The 26,604-nt window shown below is 39.9% G+C and overlaps 1 protein-coding gene across 4 annotated transcripts in view; it reads right to left on the bottom strand.

Moving 5' to 3' along the window:
• The window catches only part of dis3l2 (DIS3 like 3'-5' exoribonuclease 2), a 289,701-nt gene that overhangs the window by 34,098 nt on the left and 228,999 nt on the right, over window positions 1–26,604 (bottom strand). For 3 of the 4 annotated variants that reach the window (XM_060834771.1, XM_060834767.1, XM_060834768.1), the window contains 2 exons: window positions 8,120–8,383; window positions 1,842–2,025 (listed from right to left, as the gene is read on the bottom strand). In XM_060834771.1, the coding sequence (XP_060690754.1) occupies window positions 1,842–2,025; window positions 8,120–8,383 (448 nt within the window). The remainder of the gene's footprint in view (window positions 1–1,841; window positions 2,026–8,119; window positions 8,384–26,604) is intronic. The other variant, XM_060834770.1, reaches the window with a different exon arrangement.

Here is a 26,604-nt window from a genome sequence, read left to right as displayed (position 1 = left end):
ATGAGCTGCCAGAGGAAGTGGTGGAGGCTAATACAATCACAACATTTAAAAGGCATTTGGATGGGTATATGAATAGGAAGGGTTTAGAAGGATATGGGCCTACTGCTGGCAGGTGGGACTAGATTGGGTGCGATATCTGGTTGGCAAGGACGGGTTGGACCAAAGAATCTGTTCCCGTGCCATGACTTCTATGACTCTATGCTCAGGAACAGCCTTTATTAATCTTCATGTATAAACTACCTAGTCACTCAGGGAAATGTCTTTCAAACTTGTGTAGAATGTTTCAAATTTGTATGAGTATATACAAATTATAAAATGAAAATAGGTACTACTGCTTATATTTTTGACCAAGATATTCAATATTGTTTGCAATGAACAGTTTCAACTGTTAGAGAAAGACTTAGACTGTTATGAAACAAATCCATGCATACTGACCATCTCCTAATAGGCTGGAGAAAATGAGGACTGCAGATGCTGGAGAGTCAGAGTCAAAAAGTGGGGGGCTGGAAAAGTACAACATGTCAGACAGCATCTGAAGAGCAGGAGAGACAACTTTTCAGGCATAAGCCCTTCATCAGGAATGTGGATGGGGAAGGGGGCTGAGAGATAAAGAGAAGGGTGGAGGTGGGGCTGGGAGGGAGAAGGTAGTGGCAAGGTGATAAGTGGATGCTGGTTGTGGTTAATTGTGATAGGTCGGTGGGAAAGAAGATGGACAGATAGGAGAGGTCAGGTCAAGAGGACAGAGCCGAGATTTTCCTGCACATCCACTCATCTCACCTACTGTGTCCGTTGCTCTCGAATTGTGGTCTCCTCTCCATTGGGGAGACAGAATGCCAACTCAGTTCAGGGACATTTCTGGGACACATGCACCAAACAACCCCACTACTCTGTGGTCAACCACTTCAACTTACCCTCCCACTCCCCTAAGGACATACAAATCGTGGGCCTCCTCCACTGCCAAATCAAAGCCACCCACCAACTGGAGGAAGACCGCCTCATCTTCTGCCTCAGGATCCTACAACCTCACAGCATCAACATCAGCTTCACTAGTTTCCAAAGCTCCCCTCTTCCTCAACTCATCCCAGATCCAACCTTTCAACTTGGCACTGGCCTCTTGACCTGGCCTGCCCTACCTGTCCATCTTCCTTCCCACCAATCTATCACAATTACACCCCTCCACATCCATATCCATCTATTGCCTTCCCACCTACCTTCCCCCCAGCACACCCTCACTCTTCTATTTATCCGTTAGGCCCCTTCCGCCTCTGCAGTCCTGATGAAGGGCTTATGCCCGAAACATCAACGCTCCAGCTCTTCGGATGCAGCCTGACCAACTGTATTTTTCCAGTGCCCCACTTTTCAACTCCGTCTCCTAATAGGTTGTCAATTCTCCTAGAATGCCCAGCTCCATAGAAAAGTACTTTGTATTCATGATGTGCGCCTATATGCCCACTCCTTATGGGTTAGAGATATACACAAATCGCAGCCAAAGAATTCACAATAAAGATTGAATGGGTTGATTCCCTGACAAAATGGGATTTTTAATCTTTACATTCAAAATAATCTTTGGTTTGAGATTCTGGACATTTTGCAAAACTGGGTGTAATATTAAACCTCCAGAAATTCATCAAACAAGTGCAGACATTTCATAGAATGATCACTTAATACTACACAAGTAAGGTTTTAATATTACAATTGTACTTAAAATTTGAAAGATAATTGGAACGCCAGTTTACTTGACAAATTTTTGATTCAAAAGTGTTTCAACTCATCTGTTTTCAATTAAAGACAGAGGTTTAAACCATCACATAGTTTTGTACCCAATGTTTCTGTAAACTCACGTGTAATGCGCCTGCAGTTCTGAAGTCAACCATAAGTCCCAGCTCCTTAAAGAATGCAGCGAGGTCATCGAGCATGTTTGTTTGTGGTGGTGGATGTCGGCGCAGTAAAGCTTGCTCACGGAATTTACCATAGATCGTGTGGGCAACTGCCATGTTTGCCAGTAACATGAACTCTTCAATCAACCTAAAAAATGTGCAAAATATTTTCAGGTAATAAAAACACTACATGTACCTTAACATTGCCATTAATAAAAAGGAAAAGACTTTCTTACAAATGTGAACTCCTCCTTTACTGTTGCATTGTCATTTTATCCATGTTTCCTTTGATTACTTTTAGGTGTGGGATGAGGGAGGGCAAGGGAGCGAACACCAGATAAAAAAGCATGAGGAGAAAACATATGCATGCTGTAACAGGAAAGTTGTGAATTGATTGACTGTTGAACAGTTACTATTGCAGACCGTGTTTCAATTTTAGTAATTTTGAAACCACATTTCTAAACTAGTACAGGGCAAGGAAAAAAAATCATAGATACAGGAGACTGGGGTAAAAAATATCATTTTTTTATAATTTATCTCCATTTTTGTAGATAATAGTACAAGAGTAAGGTAAAGTAGATAAAGTCACAGATGGTAAAGTAACAAATGAAGTATAAGTTAAGGTATGGCAGTTCAACTTAGTCAAGTGGAATGGTCATCCTGTGGCAGGTGGGGAATCATGCATGCCTTTAGGTAGATGAGCCCCTGTGTGGAATCTGTCACGAGCTGCACAAGCTTGGCTCCAGGATTCAGAGCTTGAGCAGCAAGTAGCATCACAGAGGTGAACCTGTGAGGCACAGACCTACATGGATAGCACATTCAGAGAGATGTCACACTATGTGATAGATAAGCAAGAGGTTGGAAATGGAATACTGCAATAAAGACCAAGAGAAATCAGCAAGTAAAGTAAGTTTTCCCAGAAGCCCTGCAGGTCACGAGGCAGTTATCTTTACTGGATGTCAAAGATTATTGGATCTTTGAAGGAATGCAGCAAGAACCAAGGCAAGCCACTGGCACTATGGGTGGCAGTTGAATAGGGGAGAAGAAAGAAGAGAAAAGAAAGTACTGACAGGGAATTCTTGAGTTAAGTGAACACACAGGTGTTTTTGCAGCCATCAAAGTGATGGCATGTTGCCTCCCTGGTGCCAAGATGGAGGATGTCATGGAATGACGATATGACATTCTTCTTCTGGATGACAAACAGCCAACAGTCATGGTCCACATTGGTACTAATGACCATAGATAGAAAGGATAACTTTGTCTGCAATCATAGAGAGCAGGATATAAAGTTAACAAGCAGGGCCACTGAAGTAGTAATCTCCAGATTTTCTCAGGGTGCCAAAAACAATGAGCTGAATGGAGAGGACAGATGAATACGTGGTATGAAATATGGTGCAAGAGGGAAAGCTGAGATCCTGAGCTAATAGAACTGGGTCTGAGAAATATAGCGCTTGTACGTGCCAAACATGTTGTATCTGAACAGAGCTGGGACTGAGTTATTTGTGAGGCATTTTGCTAAGTTCTATTAGCAAGGGTTTAAAGTAACTCCGCAGATGTCTCTCAACCAGAACAGAATTTTAGAAAGTAATATGTGAAATACTTATACAGGCAGATAACCCTAAAATAATGAATGATAAGTTAATGGGTAAAGTTGGAGTAAACGGGGAAATAATGAAATCTAAATCAGGATTACACTGTACATATGTGAATACACACAGTTTAGAATGGCACAGTGGCTCTGTGGTTAGCACTGTTGCTTCGTAGCGCCAGGAACCCGGATTTAATTCCAACTCAGGCGACTGTCTATGTGGAGTTTGCACGTTCTCCCCATATTTGCGCAGGTTTCCTCTGGGTGCTCTGGTTTCCTCCCACAGTCTAGAGATATACAGGTTGGGTGGATTAGCTAAATTGCTATTATGTCCAGGGATGTGTAGGATCAGTGGATTAGCCATGGGAAGTGCAGAGACACAGGGGTAGAGTAGGGGTTGGGTCTGGCTGGGATGCTCCTTCGGGTGGGGGGGGTGTTGACATGAATTTGATGGGCTGAAGGGCCTGCCTCCACACTGTAGCGATTATTTGATGATGATAATTAACAAAATTGGGGGCAAGCAGTTTGTATGATGGGATTAAGATGTGATAAAGATAATGGAGACCTGTCCAAGGGAAAGGCAAATCTATTCATTAAATGTTTCTGTTTACAAGGTGTTTAGAAAGATTAAGAAAGGGAAAAAAAATGGAGGAGGGTAGTGTTTTTGGTAAAAGAGAGCATTGCAGTACAGGAGAAAGAGGGTGTTTCACAGCCCTCAAGGACAGAATTGATTTGGCGAGAGCTAAAAAATAAGTGTGAAAATTCATTGCTCAGTGTATATACAGACCACCAGGTAGTTTGAAGGATAATGAGGAACACATCTGCAAGAAAATTACAGAGAAGTAAAAACAGGGAGGTTTATAATGGGACACCTGAATTGCCCATATATCGACTGGGATAACAGTAGTATAAGGGACAGCAAAGAACAAGTGTTCTTAGATTCTGTTGAGAAGCATTTCCAAAAGCAAAAACGTGCCCTGGCCAATAAGAATGGATGCATTGTTAAGATCTGGCTCTTGGGAATGATATGGGTCAAGTAGATCAAATGACAGCAGGCAAATATTTAGGTGATAATGATCATTGTATCATAAGGTTTAGAATGATGGTAGAAAATGATGTTAGTCAAGCCAGAGTATAAATAGTATTTAAGCTTGATAATGCAGCAAAACCAGATGAGAAGCATTTAAGGATACTGAAGGAAGCAAGAGTGAAAATTGCAGAAGCACTGGTAATAATCGTCGCTCTTCCCTGGATTGGGAGTGGTGGGGGAGGATTGGAGAATAACCAACATTATCCCCATGTTCAGACAGTGGAGCTAAAGATCAGCCCAGCAACTACAGATCAGTCAGTTTAACTTCAGTGGTGGGGAGAATTTGAGCAACATTACTATAAAAAATTGTGGACTAATTCAGAAGAGTCAGCATGGATTTGTTAAGGGAAAATTATATCTAACTACCGCTTCCAAAAGCTCCAATAAGTTAATGAGGCAAAGTACCGACACACAGTCCCACTTTAAGTAAGCCATGTTCTGGAACAATTCTTGCACTGCCTAACCCAGTTCCAACCTTCCAGCTCAGCACCCCCCTCATGACCTGTCCTACTTGTCAATCTTCCTTCCCACCTATCCGCTCCACCCTCCTCTCTAACCTATCACCTTCATCCCCACCTCCATCCACCTATTGTATTGTTTGCTACCTTCTCCCCATCCCCATCCCCCTCCCATTTATCTTTCCACCCCAGAGGCTCCCTGCCTTCATTCCTGATGAAGGGCTTTTGCCCGAAACGTCGATTTTCCTGCTCCTCGGATGCTGCCTGACCTGCTGTGCTTTTCCAGCACCACTCTAATCTAGACTCTGATTTCCAGCATCTGCAGTCCTCACTTTTGCCTACTCAAAACATCCCTGTAGCTGCAGGGTGACCAGCTTCTGCAACCTGCCCTCCAGGAATCTCTGTTTCCTGTTGGATTTGCACTGTCTCAAGCTCAGAAACCCTAAACTCCAAACTGTAGTTTGAGTAACAGAAGACATTTCCTGCACATATCCTTATCATATGTTCCTGTAAGGTACACGAATTGAAGACAACTAGTCTCAGCATTTTGCTTTAAAAATCCCTTTTCTATTGCTATTCTCATTATTACTCTTAGTGCTCACCATTTAACTGTAATAAATGGAAAAAAGGATCTACACTATTGGTTGATGAGTTTTTATTCTGATGATAGGTAATCAACCTGAAAAACTAAATGTTGTTTCCTCTCGAAAGATGTTTCCTGATCTGCTGAGTCTTTGTTTTCACTTCAGATTTCCAGCAGTTGCACGTCATGCTAAAAATTGCATTACATTAGTATTTTTCAAAACACCTTTTGCTACCTTGTATATTTCATTCTTTATGCTTACTGCACCCTGGTAAAGTATGATTTCATGCAACTTCCCTAATTTTCTTTTTCCAAACTCAAGTTCATGTATTTCTTGTAGCTTAATACTATAGGCTAACCTTCTGTCAAGCAAACAGAAGCACTAAGCACGTATCCTGATCTTGCTTTGCCTTTGGGGCTTGAACTCAAAAACATTCCAGGTTGGTGAGATAACAATCACTGTTCTGTCCACTTTCAAATTCAAGTTTCCAAATAAAAACATATCCAAAAATCTTCATCACAATCTTCTCTGAGAGTTGCGGAGACTTATTTGAATGAAATGTGGAGAATTTTCAAACTGCATTTGTTCGAAATGCACCAGAAGTATTGAATGAACTTTCATTTTTGGTCACCTCACAATAATGGGCATCGTAAAAGGACATAATGTATGAGGAGACTTGGCTTTAGTAACTGCACAAATTAGGTTGAGAATAAAACTATGAAGGATGATGATAACATTACATTTATACTTATGGTTAACAACAGGTTTCATTTGTAAATAGTGCACAGACTTCATGTCCCCGTACCTCTGGAATATTCAAAGGTGCCATCCTTCATCTCTTACTTCTCATCAATTTTCTGCCTCCTGATGACATCATCCAAAGGCATAAACTAAGTTCCATATGTATCCTGAAAACAGAATTCTACCTGACCATCAACCCTTACAAAATGTTCAAAGCTGTGCTGTTAAACTGCTTCTCTATCACTCAGTCTCTTGAGACAAAATTTCCTCCAGTTAAACATCGGAAAGAACTAAACCATTCTTTTTGACCCCCATCACAAAATCCCCAACAACCAATTGTATCCCCCATCACACTGAACCAGACTGTTGACAACCCTGTTATCCAAGACCCTGATCCAAAACTCCAAACCCATATTCCCTCTATCATATAATTCACCTTTTGCTAAAACTTTAATTTATGCTTATGTTACTTCAAAGCTTAAATGCTTTCATGCTATCCTGGACAGCCTCCCATCATCTACTCTTATCTAAGTCTCTTATCTTATCTGTTCATACCTTGGCACCAAATCTTACTCACTCAATACTTCTCTTCTCCCTAATTAGTACTGACTTAAGTCTAGCATTGTCCCAATCTTAAAATTCTCATCCCCATGTTCAAATCATGACACAACCATGCTCCTCCCTAACTCTGCAACCTCCTCCAATCCAATAATTCTGTGAGATCTGTGAACATCATTCTAGTGTTATGAATATCCCTGATTTTTATTGCCTAAGCATTGCCAACCATACCTTCAGCTCCCTCAGCCTCCTTCCTCACTTCAGTGACTGAGCATTTCCTCATGAGGCTGAATGATCTATTGTTTTAAAATACTTCCATGAAGCAACTTGACATGTTTTACAGTGTAATTTCTTGCTGATGATAAACCCAATGCCTATAGACACTTTTGAATCACACAACACCAGGTTATATTGGAAGCACTAGCTTTCGGAGCGCTGCTCCTTCATCAAGTAGTTGTGGAGGACACAATTGTAAGACACAGAATTTATAGCAAAGGTTTACAGTGTGTTAGAACTGAAATTATACATTGAAAAATACCTTGATTGTTTTTCATCTATTTGAATACCATGATAGTTTCACTTCTTTCAGGTGTAAATCACAAAACTTTTTTAAAAAGTTACATTCTCAGGTTAACTGTAACAATTGGTGTTAGCTAGACAATATGTTGAAGGTGTTAGCCTCCTGTATTCTCTGTCTGTGCCATGATGTTTAGACTGATTCTAATCTAAAAAGTGAGATAACAGAGTTTTACATGAATCCATGCAGTTTTTGAGCAAAGTACAATTTAACACTGCAAGTACAAATTCATCCCACAAACGTATGCATATGTGTGCATGTAGGTTTTTGTGTGTGTATGTCTGTCTGGGGTGGGGGGTTGTGAGTGTGAAAGAGAGTGTATATGTGAGTGTAGAGTGTCTAAGTCTGTGGGGGGGGCGTGCATGTGTGAGTGTGGGAGTGTGTGTTTGTATGAGTGTGTGTTTGTCTGGGGTGGGAGATTGAGAGTGTCTGTGAGACAAAGTGTATATGTGTGTGCGTGAGTGTAGAGTGGTCGAAGTCTCTGAGAGGATGCATGTGTGAGTATGGGAGAGTGTGTGCCTGTAAGGGTGTGTGTGAGTGTCTGTGTATATGTGTGTCTGTGTGTGTGTATGTATGTGTGTAGGTGTGTCTGTGTGTGTGTGTATGTATGTGTGTCTGTGTGTGTATATAGTGCAATGGTGGTCACCTGTTATGTGACATGAACCCAAGGTCCCAGTTGAGGCCCTCCCTATGGGTACAGAACTTAGCTATCAGACTCTGTTCGGCCACTTTTTGCTGCTGCCTTGGAAGATGGTCATCCAAAGGTCCGAGGTCGAATATCCTGTACTGCAGAAGTGTCCCCCAACTGGGAGGGAACTCCTGTCTGTTGATTGTTGTGTGGTGCCCATTCATCCGTTGCCATAGCCTTTGCTCGGATTCCCCAATGTACCATGCCTCAAGGCATCCTTGTCTGCAATGTATAAAATAGACAACATTGGCTGAGTCACATGAGTATCAGCCACGTACATGGTCGGAGCTGTCCCCACATGTAATGGTCGTGTCCATGTCCACACTCTGACACGTTTTGCAGCGCCTACTGTGACAGGGTTGTATGGAGTTATCCTGAGAGCCGGGCAGCTTGCTACGAACAATGATCTGTCTGAGGTTTGGGGGTTGTGTAAAGGCAAAGGTTGTGTATCATCCTCATTGATAACGTGTTGCAGGTCACGAAGAACATGGTGTAGTTTTTCAGCTCCTGGGAAGTACTGGACAACAATCAACAGACAGGAGTGTTCCCTCCCAGTTGGGGAACACTTCAGCGGTCCAGGAGATTCGACCTCGGACCTTTGGGTGACCATCCTCCAAGGCGGACTTCGGGACAGGTAGCAGTGAAAGCTGGCAGAGCAGATGCTGATAGCTAAGTTCTGTACTCATAGGGAAGGCCTCAACCAGGACCTTGGGTTCATGTCACACTACAGGTAACCACCTTTGCACTATACACACACAGAGGCACTCCTACACATACACACACACACAGAGGCACTTCTATACATACACATGGACACACGTATACACTGACACTCACACACACCCTTACAGACACACACACTCCCACATGCATCCTCTCACAGACTTCGACCACTCTACACTCATGCACACACATATACACTCTCTCTCATAGACACTCACAACCCACCACCCCAGACACACACACACTCCCACACTCACCCATGCACACCCCACCTCCCCCCCCACCCCACCCCAACAGCCTTGGACACTCTACACTCACATACATAAACATATAAACTCTCTCTCACACTCACAACCCCCCAACCCATACAGACAGATGCACACACACACACACACACACACACACACACAAACCCACATGCACACATATACATATACGTTTGTGGGGTGAACTTGTCCTTGCAGAGTTACATTATACTTTGCTCAAAAACTGCATGGTTTTATGTAAAACTCTGTTATCTCACTTTTTTGATTAGAATCAGTCTAAACATGTGGCACAGACAGAGAACAAAGGGGGCTAACACCTTCAACATATTGTCTAGCAAACACCAATTGTTGCAGTTAACTTGAGAATGTAACTTTTTAAAAAAAGTTTTGTGATTTACACCTGAAAGAAGTGAAGCTATCATGGTATTCAAATAGATGAAAGACTCAACAAACAATCAAAGTATTTTTCAATATATAATTTCAGTTACATCACACTGTAAACTTTTGCTATAAATTCTGTGTCTTACAATTGTGTTCACTACAACCACCTGATGAAGGAGCAGCGCTCCGAAAGCTAGTGCTTCCAATTAAACCTGTTGGATTATAACCTGGTGTTGTGTGATTTTTAAACTTTGTACACCCCAGTCCAACACCGGCATCTCCAAATTATAGACTCGTTATGTATGTTCATGTACATGATGCAACACAACGGTTATGTTTATGAGAAATAAAATAAATTTTTGCATTTGTGAAGAAATAATTTGCACATTATTCTTAAAAAAACACCTAATATCAATGTAATTTTTGATAAAAGAAATGTTATAAAATTAAAGAGAGAGAAATTTTTCCAAATTATAGAACAAGAATATTCCACCAATAATGTCCAAGTTCAAGAAAGATCTAACAGCATACTTTCAGAACTATGGACCTTCCAAGGAAATACAGCAGAATTTACCATGGAGAGAAAAATATTCAAGAAATGTAAGGATGCAAATGAAATACATTTTATTGACATTTTCTATAATATATCATTAGAAGTATGTATATTGTACAAAAAGCATTTCAAATGCAGTTATCTTGCATTCAGAAATATATTGGCTCATGTGAGTCTAGATGATGGAGAGAGGCAGTAGTATCCCAAAAACAGGAACAATTGTAATACCTTAACTAGTTTAAAAGCTTTCTTTATAATGTCCGATTTGCTGGCATCGTGCATCATATTAATCCATTAACAGTGGGCAGTATGTTATCATTTCACTAGATGGCAGTAGCTAACTGGCTACAGATACCAGGACTGATTGCCAGAATAAAGCAAACTTTAATCCACACACACAGAAGGAATCTTCATGAATCCAACATAACAAAATGAAAACAGCTGTTGGCATATTGGTGTTGGAAGGTGTACCATCAAGATTAGATAGGTTTTATTTTAATTTATCTGGAGCTTTAAACAGTGGTTATCATATCAGCAATAAAAGGCTCCTGTCATTAGTTACATTGATGAAACTAAAATTTATGATACATAGATAAATCTAAACTAACTGTGCTACCTAAGAAAAACCCTTGCAATCAGAGGGAGAAATCTCATTTTAAGTTAGCTTTATTTGCCTTTTAATATATTTAGAATTATACGGAAGAGATCCACAACATTTCAAAGGGTTTGCTTTTATATCTGTTCATACACCAAAACAAACTTTAGGAATTCTCACCAGGTACTTTAGTAGTTCCGAGAGATTGTTGAGAAAACTGAAAAATGTTTATTAACATCTTTCGAATTTTTTTGAGTTTAGTTTTCAAGTGTTGCGTTGTTTGATTATCTTGGCATTCTTTTGGTTCTAACATTGAAACTCCAACTTTGAGCAAAGCTTTTCAGTTGAAAATATTGGTGCAGCAGTGTGCTGTGTTCCACCGTTGCAATTCATCTGAGAATGGAGCATGTATTCTACATGTTCTCTGTTAAGCACCACACAATTATTAGAGGTTAACTGTTAAACTTGGGTAGCTAAACTGCATATGGAGTGAATAAGAGTGTGGATATTGTTTTATAAAAGCATCTGAAATGTGTACTGAAGCTGCCTTTTAATTGTAAATGCAAGTAAAATTATAAGAAAACAGTCTAATATTTTAACCATCACCTTTGTTCCTTTAAAAGTCCTACAACTGCTCATGGAGAAGGAATCTTAATGGCACAGTTGGAGGCCATTCAGACCTTGAAATCTATGTCCGTTCTTTGTGGAGCGATCCAGACAGTTCCATTTCCTTCCCCTATCTCAATGGCCCTTTAAATTTATTTTCCTCAAGTGTTCATCCAATTTCCTTTTGAAATCATTCATCATTTTTGCTTCTTCAAATGACGTTCTAGATCATTATCACACACTACATAAAGAGTTCTTCCTCACATCCTCCCTGCATTGTTTGTCCAAAAATCTGAGTCCCTTAGTACTTGTGTATCTGCTAATGGAAACATTTCCTTTGTTAACCTTATCTAAACCTGTCATAATCTTGTCCACCAACATCAAATCTCCCTTCAATCCGAAAAATAAAATAAAATCCTATGGATGCTGGAAATTGGAAATTAAGAAACAGCAATTGATGGAAAATCTCAGCAAATTCGCCTGCACGTTATCAACAGAAAAAGAATTAATGTTTTGCCCCAGTTTGATTTAATTTTGAAGTAGAGAAGAAGAAATATGGTGAGTCTTGTGCTGTTGAGAGAACAGGGAGGGTCAGGTAGAAAAAAGGGAAGGTCAAGGCTAGATTAGAGGGTGGGAGAGTTAAAATAACAAAGATGTCATGGATCAAAAAGCAAGGGAGTTGTAATGGCTGTGGTTAAGAAAAGAAATTTGTCTATATTAAGTGTTAACTGTACAATAAAGGACAGCTTTGCATGAGTGCAGAAACATGAAAACATGATATTTTTCAAAAGGGAAACAAAGATGGAGGTCATGGTTCATGGTCTGACACAGCTGAACTCAGCATTGATTGCACAAAACTGTAAAATACTACAAGATGAGTTCCTGTTCCTCAATCATGCACTGGGGTTCACTTGAACATTGTAGCAGGCCTAGGGCAAAATATGAGAGACAGAAAACAACATCCTTAAACTGCAAAATAAAAAGCCGAAGAACTGAAAGGTAAGGATTATGCATGGGGTTGAGTGGAGGTGTTCCATAAGTGTGTGTGCAAGCAAGAGTGCGCGAGCAAGCAAGCATGCGAGCATGTGTGTCTGCGTGCATGTGTGTGTGTTTGGTATCCCCAGTGGGGAGGAGCAAAAGCAGTATACTAAATTGAAATACGAACAAGTAAAGCGCTACTTCACTTGGATAATGATGAGAGAGGAGATAAAATGACATCACAGATTCTAAAAAGAGTGCAAGATAGCAGACAATGACATATCCCTCCCAGATCGTCTCAACGCCTTCTACGCTTGCTTGAGCAGAATTTCGGTGGAGAGCTAACACCTATTCCGACAAGTCTTGACGAACCTATCCCAACATCACTGCATCTGAGGTCCGATCAGTTTTCCTTCATGTGAATCCAAGGAAAGCAATGGGACTTGACGGAGTACCAGGCCATGCACTCAGAGCATGCGCAGATCAACTGGCAGAGGTCTTCTTGGACATCTTCAACCTCTCCCTACAGCAGGCCACTGTCCCTGCCTGTTTTACGAGGGCCAACAGCATCCCTGTACCTAAGAAGGTTCATGCAGCATGGTAGTCATGAAGTGCTTTGAAAGGCTGGTCATGGCATTAATCAACTCCGATCTCCCCATTACTCTTGACTGACTCCAATTTGCCTATTGGACCAACAGATCCATGTCAGATGCCACATCATTTGCCCTTCACTCCTCCTTAGAACATCTCGACACCAAGAACAGCTCCGTAAGAATCCTACTCATTGACTCCAATTCAGCTTTCAACGCTATTATCCCCTCGAGACTGATCCCCAGTTTCCTGAACCACAGGCCACAATCAGTGAAGATTGGGGACAATATTTCATCGTCACAACACTCAACACTGGAGCCCCCCAGGGGAGTGTACTCAGCCCCCTACTGTACTCACTGTATACCCATGATTGCGTCATCAAATAATGGACTAATGCCATTTACAAGTTTGCTGATGACACCACCATAGTCAGTCAAATCTCAGATGGCGATGAAACAGACTACAGGCAGGAGGTGGAAGAATGGTGCACTGAGAACAATCTAACTGTCAATGCCGGCAAAACCAAGGAACTCATTATTGATTTTAGGCCGGGTGTTACTCATGCCCCACTACACATTAACATCACAGAGGTGAAACGAATGGACAGTGTAAAACTCCTGGGAGTGGTCATCCACAACAAGCTTTCTTGGACTCTTCATGTGGATGCCCTGGTTACAAAGGCACAACAACGTCTCTTCTTCCTCAGGCAGCTGAGGAAATTTGGCATGACAGCGAATACCCTTGCCAACTTTTATAGGTGTGCCATCGAGCGCATTCTGTCTGGATGTATCACTACCTGGTATGGTAACTGTACTATTCAAGATCGGAGATGGTTACAGAGAGTGGTGAACTTGACCCGGACAATCACAAAGGCCAACCTCCCATCTATAGAATCCATCTACCAGGCCCGCTGTAAAGGAAAGGCCACCGGCATTCTCAAAGATCCATCCCAGCCTGGCAATGTTTTTCTACAATCTCTACCATCAGGTAGAAAGTACAGAAACTTGAACACACGCACCAGCCAGTTTTGTAACAGTTTCTACCCTACTGTTGTTAGAATACTGAATGGATCACAAATTCGCCCATACCTGTGTTTTTGTTTATGCCACTGTTTACCTATTATTTACTTATCTATGCTACTTAACTCTGTGATCTGTATTGCTCACACGACAAAGCTTTTCACTGTGCCTCAGTACTCATGACAATAAATTCAATTCAATTCAAATTCAAATGCTTTATATCTCCTGCATAGGAAGATTGCATAGGAATGGGATGAAGTGTTGTCTTTCAATTTTTGAATTCACAGGCTTATGAACTAAATATTGAGTTCAAACATTTCAGACAATGAACTCTCTTCTGCACTATCATTTTTTTTGAGCTACGTATCTTTTTTTCATATTTTTGCTTTCAGACCAAGCTGTCCTTTTTATCTGCCATTCACACTCACTCTGCTCCAATGCTTTGTTTTCTCACCATAATCATTACTACTCCCATTGGTTTTTGTTCTATGACATCTTGGTTATTTAATCTTTCCTGACTTTTAACTTATCCCTGACCTTCCCCTTTGATCTACCTCACTGTCCTTTATTCCACAGTATAAGATGGCACGATGACTCTGGTTACCAGTGCTGCTTCGTAGCGCCAGGGGCCCAAGTGTGATTCCAGCCTCAGGCAACTGTCTATGTGGAGCTTGTGTGTTCTCCTTGTGTCTGCGTGACTTTCCTCCAGGTGTTCCAGTTTCCTCCCACAAACCAAAGATGTGCGGGTTACAAAGAACAAAGAAAATTACAGCACAGGAACAGGCCCTTCATTCCTCCAAGACTGCACTGGTCCAGATCCTCTATCTAAACCTGCCGCCTATTTTCTAAGGATCTGTATCCCTTTGCTTCCTGCCCATTCATGTATCTGTCTAGATACATCTTAAATGACACTATCGTTCCCACCCCTACAATCTCTGCTGGCAACGTGTTCCAGGCACCCAAGACCCTCTGCATGAAGAACTTTCCATATATATCTCCCCTAAACGTTTCCCTTCTGACTTTGAACTCATGATCCCTAGTAATTGAGTCCTCTACTCTGGGAAAAAGTTTCTTGTTTTCCACCCTGCCTACACCTCTCGTGATTTTGTAGGCCTCAAAAAAATAATCCTAACCTACTCAACCTCTCCTCATAGCTACCACCTCCATACCAGGCAGTGTTCTGGTGAACCTCCTCTGCACCCTCTCCAAAGCATCCACATCCTTTAGGTAATGTGGCGACTAGAAGTGTATGTAGTATTCCAAATGTTGCTGAACCAAAGTCCTGTACAACTGTAACTTAATCTACCAACTCTTGTACTCAATACCCCGTCTGATGAAGGAAAGCATGCGGTATGCCTTCTTGACCACTCTACTGACCTGAGTTGCCACCTTCAGGGAACAATGAACCTGAACACCCAGCTCTCTCTGTATGTCAATTTTCCCCAGAATTTTTCCATTTACTGTATACTTCGCTTTTGAATTGGATCTTCCAAAATGTATCACCTCGCACTTGTTCGGATTGAACTCTATTTACCATTTCTCTGCCCAATTTCCGCATCTATCTATATTCTGCTGTATTCTCCCAATACTTCCTCCCTCTTATGCCGACTTGACCAAGAGTAATCAAAGATCTATCCCTAACTCAACATCCTCCATGTCCCTCTCCTCGGTGAATACCAATTCAAAGTATTTATTAAGAATCTCACCCATTTTCTCTGACTCCACACATAACTTTCCTCCTTTGTTCTTGAATGGGCCAACTCTTTTCCTTGTTACCCTCTTGCTCCTTACATATGAATAAAAGGCTTTGGAATTTTCCTTAACCCTGTTTGCTAAAGCTATTTCATGACCCCTTTTAGCCCTCTTAATTCCTTGTTTCAGATTGGTCCTACATTCCCAATATTCTTCCAAAGTTTCATTTGTTTTCAGTCATCTAGACCTTATGTACGCATCCTTTGTTTTCCTTTCTTGGCTAGTCTCACAATTTCACCTGTCATCCACGGTTCCCTACGTTTGTCATTTCTATCCCTCATTTCACAGGAACATACCTCTCCTAAACCCTAATCAAAATCTCTTTAAAAGCCTCCCACATATCGAATGTGGATTTCCCTTCAAGTAGCTGCTCCCAATCTACATTTCCCAGCTCCTGCCGAATTTTGGTATAGTTGACTTTCCCCCAATTTAGCACTGATTCTTTAGGACCACTCTCGTCTTGACCATGAGTATTCTAAAACTTATGGAATTGTGATCCCCTACTAAAACTTCAACCACCTGGTTGGGCTCATTCCCCAACACCAAGTCCAGTACGGCCCCTTCCCGAGTTGGACTATTTACATACTACTCTAGAAAACCCTTCTGGATGCTCTTTACAAATTCTGCTCCATCCAGATCTCTAATACTAAGTGAATCCCAGTCAATGTTAGGAAGATTAAAATTTCCCATCACCACCACCCTGCTGCTCCTACATATTTCCATGATCTCTCTACATATTTATACCTCTATCTCACGCTCGCTGTTGGGAGGCCTGTAGTACAGTCCCAACATTGTTACCATACCCTTCCTATTCCTGAGCTCTGCCTGTATTGCCTCACTGCCCGAGTCTTCCATAGTGCCCTCTTTCAGCACAGCTGTGCTATCTTCTTTGACCAGTAATGCAACTCCTTAGGTTGACTGGCTATGCTGAAATTGTCCATAGTGTTCAGGGTGTGTAGGCTAGGTAATTATCCTTGGGAGATGTAGGATTAGGGGATATGATTGATAGGGATGCTCTTCAGAGGGCTGGTGTAGACTTGATGGGTAAAAGGCCTCATTCCACGCTGTAGCAATTCTGTAATCCTACAAAAAGACATTCTTACCACTTAAATTCTAAAGAAGAGTGATATCGTGATTGAAAAGTTAGTTCTGCTTTTCTCCCAACAGCTGCTGCCTGACCCGTTCAGCTTTCTCAGCATATATTTTGTTTTTATCTTTCAATTGCCTTTGCTCCACGGAGAGCAACCTCAGGTTCTCTAACCTTAACCTGTAACAAAAAATCCCTTTTTATTGGGATTATTGTGCTAAGTCTCCTCTCCACAATGTCTAGGATACTGACATTCTTCCTAAATTCAATAACCAAAGTTGATGGCATTACTTAACAGAATCAACCTAAGTACCATATTTTTATACTCAATATATTTATTTATGAAGCCCAAGATCCAAAATGCTTTGCTAAGTGCTCTTGAAGTGTGTCCTGCCATTCCAAAAGAGATATGCACATGAACCTTCATCTGACAGTATAAAATCATCAGATGGTTACCACTTATTCCATTCTGTCTTTCCCAATCACTTCTCTCAATGTATATCAAGCCAGTTTTCTGTAAGAAATTCCAGCTGTCACTTGCCTGCTGATTCTGCGAGCTGATCCACATCCTGTTGCAGTCAACAGGTATCATTCTCACTGTTAGCCATTCCTCCAAATTAACATTATTAGTTGATTAGTAGATAGGTACTCCATATTCCACATCCAAAATTTTATACATGTCAAGAACTTACTTGTGTAATTACCTAAACGCAGGTCTGAATCTGCATTTCAGCACTCGACTATAGGTTGGCACCTTAATTCCAAATTACAATATGGTCAATGTAGATTCTGTTTCATTCATACATATCAGCTTTGCAGAGCAGCAACATTGATGATAATACAATCATATAATTAATGGTCTGACTAAAATTTGCAAAGAAAAATTTTAATACATATTTTAACAAAATGAAACAATTCCCTACAGATGGGTTAGTTTAAAATTACCCCTTGAACTTCAGGAAAGAGAGTTTAAATATGGCAGAAAAATAACATTTTGTTCCTTGAATGGCCTTTTATCCTTATAAGACATCATAAATTCAACTTGCAGCAAATGCCACCAAGGGAGAACTGTTAATTATATTAAAAATGGTACATCAAAACAGAGGTATCACACACCGTTACAGATGTAAAACAACATTACAATGCTGGGTGTTTCTAAGCTGTAAGTAACATGGCAGCATGGTGGCTCAGTGGCTAGCACTGCTACCGCACTGTGCCAAAGACCCGAGTTCAATTCAAGCCTCGGGTGACTGTATGGATTTTGCATGTTCTCCCCATGTCTGCGTAGGTTTGTCTGGGTGCTCCAGTTTCCTCCCACAATCCAAAGATGTGCAGGTTTGGTGAATTGGCCATGCTAAATTGCCCACAGTATTGAGGGATTGTAGGTTAGGGGCATTAGTCAGGGGTAATATAGGGTAGGGGAATGGGTCTGGGTAAAATGCTCTTCGGAGGGTCAGTGAGGATTTGTTGGGCCGCATGGCCTATTTCCACACTGTAAGGATTCTACGATTTCATGCAAAATCAGTCATAGTTTGCAAAGCTGCTGACTTCACCAAATTATTAAACTTGCAGCTACTTCAGACTGTGTTTATTTGTAGCAATTACATTTGCTGACTGTAACAAAATAACCTGCTGAAATACAACTTCATTCCAGCAATACCATAAGACATATTACATGAAACACTATTTCTGTTCTTATAAAACAAATATCAAACATTACTATCTGTAATGGTACAGGAAACTTGTTCATGTTAGGCTTTATTGTACATGGGAACACTGGAACAGGATTAAGCCATTCAAGCAAGGTAAACTAATCAATCATGGCTGAACATTCTATTTATTCGACTTTGCTCCACAACCTTTGATAACTTTAGCTAACGAAAACATTTCTCAAACTCAATCTGCAATTTCAATAGACTTAGCATCCACACAACTTTTGGGAAAATGAATTGATCCACATTTCCGATACTTTTTTTGGTGAAAAACTGCTTTCAACTTGCAGTCATCGGGTTTAGAATGACCACTGACTCCAGATTTACCAATTCACTCCAGAAACATTACCCTGCAAATAAAATACCAAATTCTTTTATGACTTTTTAAAATAACTTGATTATATTATGCATCAACCTCCTACACAAGGAAATATAAGGTAGCTTTATGCCCCACACTTTTATGATTTAACACATTACACCAAATATCATTCAAATATACACTGTAACTCTTCATATATGGCAGCAACGGACCATCATCTAGCATAGCAAGCTGATGATTTGGAAAACTTCTCACATCAATTATAGGTTTACGCTACACTGTATATTGGTTAACTGGTGAAGAAGCATTTATTGCTTATTGGATTCTTACAGAATCCACTTAGCTTCTTAGATATAAAACTTTAAACGGGGAGTTCAAAACTAGGGGGCGTATTTTTAAGGCGAAAGGAAAAAGATTTAAAGGGACTTGAGGGAGGACTTTTTCATACAGTTTTGTATGTGGAATGAACTGCCAGAGGACGTGGTAAATGCAGGTATAGTTACGACATTTAAAAGGCATTGGATAGATATATAAATAGGAAAGATTGAGAGCAGTATGGGCGGAATGCAGAGAAGTGGGACTAGTTTAGTTCAGGAAACTTAGTTGGATGGACGAATTGGACCGAATGGTCTGTTTCCATGCTATATGACTCTATAGCAGTTTTTTTTAGCCACAAGTTGGGTGGCGTTCTGCTAGTTTCCCTAGAAATTAGATAAAATAAACAATGTATATTTGCCTCACATGAATAAACATTAAATTGCGTGTTTACGCCCGTTAGAAAAGCTCTGAACTTGCAATGTTTGGCTTAAAAATCCTGTTTTTAATAGTGTATTTTGGTGCTTTTTGTTCGTTATAAAGTTAGCGTGATGTCTTTTGTTTCCCTTTCATCATTGGAGTTGTGTCAGTCTTTGGCAAACTATCTAAAGTCAATAAAATTCAAATTATAATCATTGTCATAATTTAACCTATACTTATCACAAATGTATCTCATTTTTGTAATGATATTTGTATGTCTTTTCATCATACTGTAAATTCTGGCAATTGCAGAACAGATTCTGCAAACAGATTAAAGCATTCTCTGGGAAAGGTATGCAACATCTCAAACAAACAAAAAAATTTGAGATGAACTGTTTCATCAGCAACAAAGGTTACAGAACCACTGGTCATAAGCCTTGCAAAATTACTTGAAAAATTATTTTTTGTATTAAGGAACAAAGATATTTCCAGCAAAACTGATGTCTCTATCTGTATTGCAGTTTGTAAGCATAGTTTTATCTGTCCTATGATTTTATTTCATGACTCTTAGAAACTCTTACATAGAATTTGTAAATGAACTCTTACATAGAATTTGTAAATGAACTCTTACATACAGCTTTACTACATGTAGTAAAGACTGTGTCTTTTTATTTTTGTTTTTAAAACTGCAGACTGAAAAGAACTGTTTTAAAAACAATTTTGAAAGAGTGGTTGCAGTTTTGAAAGCAAGCAATCTGGTACCTATGGCAGGCATTGGCAACAATTGCTTGAACAAGCAGTTAACTGCAGTTCAGATTGGAGAAAGTTAAAAATCACATAACATTAGGTTATAGTCCAACATGTGTATTTGGAAGCGCTAGCTTTCGGAGCACTGCTCCTTCATCAGGTGGTTGTGGAGTATAAGCTCGTAGGACACAGAATTTATAGCAAAAGTTTACAGTGTGATGTAACTGAAGTTATATATTGAAAAAGACCTGGATTGTTTGTTAAGACTCTCATTACTGGAATGAACATGTTGGTTTCAGTTCTTTCATATGTAAATCCCAGAACTTTCTTAAAGTTACATTCTCAAGTGAACTTTAATAATAGGTGCCATGTTGGCCCAGATAATGCATTTAAGGTGTGAGGTGCCCTGTGCGAGTCTGTCTGTGCCCCAACATTCAGACTGTTTCTAATCCAAAAAAGGGATTTACAGAATCTTACATGGATTCATGCAGTTTCTGAGCAAAATAAAATGTAATTCTGCAAGTACAAATTCACCCGACAAACGTGTGTGTGTGTGTGTGTGTGTGTGTGTGTGTGTGTGTGTGGAGGGTATGAGTGTCTGTGAGAGTGTGTATGCATGTAAGTGAGAGTGTAAAGGGGTATAAGTCTGTGAGAGGGTGCATGTGTGAGTGTGGGAGTGTATGTGTGTATGAGAGCTTGTGTAGGAGAGAGGGATTGCGTGAGTGTATGGGTCTGGAGGAATGTGTCTGTGTGTAGTGCAGTGGGGTCACTTGTAGCGTGACATGAACCCTAGGTCCCGGTTGAGGCCATCTCCATGAGTACTGAACTTGGCTATCAGCCTCTGCTCGGCCACTCTATGTTGTTGCCTGTCCTGAAGTCTCCCTTGGAGTATGGTCACCCGAAGGTCCGAGGTCCCAGGAGAAGATCTAGAGCTGGTGCAGCTCTTGCTGGCAATAAGAAGTTGATCAGTCTGTGAATTAGTGATAGTTACTAATGACAAATACCTTTTGCTAACCAATAATTCTGTGATTGGGTCTCAGGTGGTGAGCAGCTTGGAACTAGAAACAAAATAGAGGCAGAGAGCGTGAAAGAGAGAGAGAGAAGAAAGTAAGTGAGCAGATCTTCTCCCAGCTGCCTGTTCTCTGCAGTCAAAAACTCAGTTTATGTCTGAAGAAAATCAGTTACTTTTCCTGCAGTAGTTGCTATGAGTTGTGACTTTTAAATTGATGAATCAGAGACATTTCCTAGTGAATCAGCTACTCTGAACTTACAAATCAGAGGAAGCATCCAGGGAAAGACATCTGAACAAGGGGTCTAGTCAGCCAAAGAAGGGAATAGCAGGGCTTGATTCACAGTGCACTAACCAGTGAGTCATAATAGTTAACCCCAAGTTTTCATGAGAATAATGAATCCTATGTCAATAATCAAGGGACATTAATTTCTGGGAACCACAGAAATTTTCAAAAATTGCACAGTTCTTGTATGAAACATTCACTGACGATAACCATAACAGCTACCACACTGCGTTGGAATGCAAAAACGGGCACATTTCTTTCAACAGCTTTCAAAAAAAGGTACCAATTACAATAGCAACCTAATGCAGCAAAGGGAATGTTTATTGGTATGTGCAATTAATGTGAAGGGCGAACAGAAAACAGTGGCACTGACATTCATTTTGAAGCTTTTTGCTTTGTAAGCGGGAATGAAGTGAACCGAACAGCAATTGTAGTCTCAGAAAACATGCTTTTGTAAGTGAACAATATATTGTCTACATCTATAATTTATTACAAAAAAGAACTATTTAGTCACTGACATAAAAATAAATGACAAACACTAATGGAGACTTAAACTGACTGTGTTGCAGTTAATCATTAATACAGATAGAATAGTTCGCCTTTTGCTGCCAAATGTGTACACATCTTCTAAAAGTTTTAGCTTTGTTCTAGATTGAAGCACAATAGTAGGACAGTTAAATACAGTGATATAAATCAACAATTGCAAAACAGGTTTTTATTAAAACTGTTTTAGCTTTTGTCTATAAATTTGATATTTTCTTATTGCAAGATAAATATAAGTGTTTTGACTATTTTATAAGCATCAAACTAATAAATTATTATTGGTAGATTAAAAATAACTATTACAATAGGACTGATCAAGACTGAACTGTCTTCTTCACATCTTCTAGCATTCTTAACATAATGTTTTAATGAAACTGAATTAAGAACAAAAATATTGCAAAACAATTTATCTTTTTCATAAAATTCAAAACCCTGCTACTTTCATCTCAACTAGTGTACATATAAAAGATAAGCATGCTCGCAACCATTCAATTAGCTTAACTCGAACATGTGGAAATTTACATGTTGTCATTTAAAGAGCTCTGCCTGAAGGCAAAATTTAATACATTAAAAGCTAAACTGGTAATGGCTGATAATGAAGTTCATTTCTGAGTACAATGTCCATTAAACGTACTACATTTCTTACAGATTACACATGCACAATTGACATTTTCTGATGTTTCAAATTAGAGATTTATTTCAGTAATTTTATAGCTGCAATGAGCCAACCACTCAATAACAGGCTAATTCGAATGGAGAAAAACACATTTTACCAGAATAACAATGAATATAAGCAGTCTGGCGCAACAATGGAAAAATGGCATGCCTTGAATACACTGAAACAGTCTGTTGACACCTCTTATAGAATAATGCACCAAAACTAAGTTTCAAAATACATTAAATTGAATAAACACTATGCTGATACTTTTTAGGATGTATATTGTAAAATAACACCATAGCTTGGTATTTATGAGAATTGAAAAACAAACATCACATACTTACATTAGGTATTAATACATTATCAGTAGGACTTCCTATTATTCAGAGAAAAAAATGTGCCACTAGTAAAGTATATTTTGTTACAGCACTTTTGCCACTTAATACTTTATTGTCACTTTTTAAGGTGTTCAGAAGGTCTTGACAATTCCTTTATACTTTAAGCTTGCATGTCAGCTGTGTTTCAACTTTTTTCAAGTGCTTTATTTTTAACTCTAAGTCAAAGGTTCTGGGTTCAAGTATTACTTAAGCAAAAAACTTATGCCTGGCACTCCAGTGCAGCACCAAGGCAGTACTGCTGTTAGTTGTTTTATTATTGGATCCCAGAAGAAATGAACTAATTAATTAGAAGCCAACTGTATGGTTAAGTGTTTCAGTAGGTCACTATCATGGCTGCACTGTAAAGTCAGATCATATGTAACATAACAGCTAAGCTGTTTTCTTGCAAGAAACAGGGTACACTGGATTGGTGACAAAAAAAAACTCTAAGATTTGTAAGGCAAAAGCCTAATTATTTTTAATATATGATAAGACAATTAGAAGATATACCATAGTGGTACCATTAACGCAACCTTGTTTCTCTGGCCTCAGATGCTGTCAGACCTATTGAGTTGTCAGATATGAATTAGGCAAGCCTATGCCCACATTGTAATAAGACTGAAAAATAGTGTTTACAGAGATGTGAAGAGTACACTCTTCCTCTTCACTTCCATTATTCCACGTGCTACAAATTTAATTGCTTTACCCTAGCTCCTGATACGACCAATTGTGTGCTTTCTCTACAGTAGGCTTCGAATAAAAAGATCCATCAACCAGGTTTCTTTAATGCAAATGAAAAAAAAGACACATTCTAAAATGAAACATTCCATGAAGATGCAGAACAGTTAACACACACAGCATATTAGTAATTATTTACCCCTATAAATGACCCAAAAGAATACAAACAGAAAAAAAGATTTCTCTCTGCAGAAATTCACTGAGGAAAAATTACTTCTGCTTCTTGAAGAGTTAAAAAAAAGTTGTTGAATAAACAGATGGTTATCACACACACATACAGGTCAGTATTCTGTTGTTTTCTACACCAAGTTGCCTTTGAACAGCTTATTCAGGAAAGATAGTGTTGAGAAGTCTTAGAGTTGCTCATCGAGAGGACAATCAGTTTTCCAAAAAGAAACAAAGGCGATGGGTAGTCTTCTTTAGATTGAAAAAGCTCATGATTGGAAGTGTTATAAGGCTAACAGTAACTCTAGCAACACTCAAGAAGTTTGACACCATCCAGGACAAAGTAGCCCACTTGTTTTGCACCTCACCTCCTCACATATTCACTCCCTTCACTACCAGTGCACAGTAGCAACAATTTGTACCATCTACCAAGATGCATGGCAGAAAGTCACCAAAGGTACTTACACAGCAACTCCCATATTCACAATAAAATCACAAAGGCAGCAGACACAACAGACCACCAACTGAAGTCTCCTCTGTGCCACTCATCATCTTAACGCGGAAATATATTGCAGTTCCTTCAGTGTCGCTGGATCAAAATACTGGAACTCTGTTTGTAATAGCAGAGTGGGTCTATGTAACCAAATGGAGTGCAGCAGTTTAAGAAGGCAGCTCACCACCATCTTCTCAAGTGCAGAGAGGCAAGGGCTGGGTTGGCCCAACCAATGACACACAATATACCCTGAATGAAAGAATATGTCTAAAAAAAGGTGGCTAAATATTGTAGCATGATCATTGTATTATCACAGAGCAGAAAGGGCTTTGGACCATTCCTGAACACCAAAGACACCAAGATAGAAGAGGACAAAATAGTGGTCTCCTTTGACGTAATAGCCTCATTCACATCAATTAACATCAGCATGGCCAAAGGAACACTGATCGCACTACTAGAGGAACTAAGGACAGAAACACCAACTTCATCAGCAAGGACAACATCCTCAAGCTAGTAGACCTGTAACTCACTACCCACTTCACCATCAAAGACACAATCTACAAACAAATCAATAGAATACCCATGGGATCACCAATATCAGGCTTCTTAGCAGAAGCAGTAATGCAGAGACTTGAACGAACAGTCCTCCCCACGATCTAACCCAAACTTTGGGTCTGCTACATGGATGGCACTTTGTCGTCACAAAATGGAACAAATCAGAGGAAACCTACATCATCATCAACAACATCCTTACTGGCATACATTTCACAAAAGAGAACAACAACAAACTCCCCTTTCTAGGTGTCACATTGGAACGAACAGTTAATGGAGAACTGCAGACCAGCATCTACAGGAAAGCAACACACACAGACCAGATATTCAGCTACAGGAGCAATCATCCCAAAACCCACAAACAGAGCTACATCAGGACATTATTTACACGGGCCACAACATACTGCAGCATCAGGAAATATAAGCAGAAGAAAAGCACCTATACAGCGTATTTAAGAAGAATGGATACCCAAATAACACAGTCTGCTGATTCTTAAACAACAAACAAACACACACAGCACACCCAGAAACTCTAGCCACACTATCATACAAAGACATCTTGGAGATGACTACCAGACTACTCTGACCCCTTGGCATCATGGGAGCCCACAAACCTATCAACACACTGAAACAGCTACCGATGAACCTAAAGGATCCTATACAAACAACCAGCAAACGTATGTCATTTACAAAATACCATGCAAAGACTGTAACAAACACTACATCGGATAGACAGACAGAAAACTAGCCACCAGGATACACAAACACCAACTAGCCACCATAAGACATTACCCACTATCGCTAGTATCCTTACATACAGATGGAGAAGGACACCACTTTGACTGGGACAACACATCCATCCTAGGACAGGCTAAACAGAGACATGCATGGGAATTCCTAGAGGCATGGCATTCAAACCAGAACGCCAAGATTAAACACATCAATTTGGACCCCATTTACCAACCTCTGAGAAAAATAATCGGAAATGATATCACCCACCTTAAGAGACCAAAACACATAAATGGAAAGCAGAACAGAACACTAACTCTTCACCAGAGACTCACTGATGATGTTACCTAAGATGGTGATGAAATGCCTTAAAACAAACTTGTCAGCTCAGCGAGCAAACTTACAATCTAGACCATTATGTCTGCACTAGCTCTCCAAATGAGAATTGTGACTTAATGTCAATCTCAACTTTTCCCATGAACCTTGTATCTTTTATCCATTCAAATAATCATCTAATGACAATTGAATGCCTCAATTGAACCGGTCTCCACTACACTTCCAAACAATGTATTCCAGATCTTAAATGCTGACTGTGTGAAGTTTATTTTCCCAATTTGCATTTGTTTTATTTACAATGTACTTTGAACTTGTGTCCTTCTGATTTTGATTCTTTTATGAGTAGGAACTGTTTGTCCCAATCAATTTGACCAGAGTCATCATGATTTTGAAAACTTGTCTCAGATCTCTTTTTAGCCTTCTCCTCTCCAAGGAAAACACTTGCACCTTCTCCAATCTACCCTCATTAAATGAAAGTAAGAGCCTCATGCGT

The sequence above is a fragment of the Hemiscyllium ocellatum genome, chromosome 13 (genome assembly GCF_020745735.1).
Source record: "Hemiscyllium ocellatum isolate sHemOce1 chromosome 13, sHemOce1.pat.X.cur, whole genome shotgun sequence".
NCBI classification, from domain to species: Eukaryota; Metazoa; Chordata; class Chondrichthyes; order Orectolobiformes; family Hemiscylliidae; genus Hemiscyllium; species Hemiscyllium ocellatum.
The sequence above is the reverse complement of the archived record's forward strand: the minus strand, read 5'-3'. Positions and strand labels throughout refer to the sequence as shown.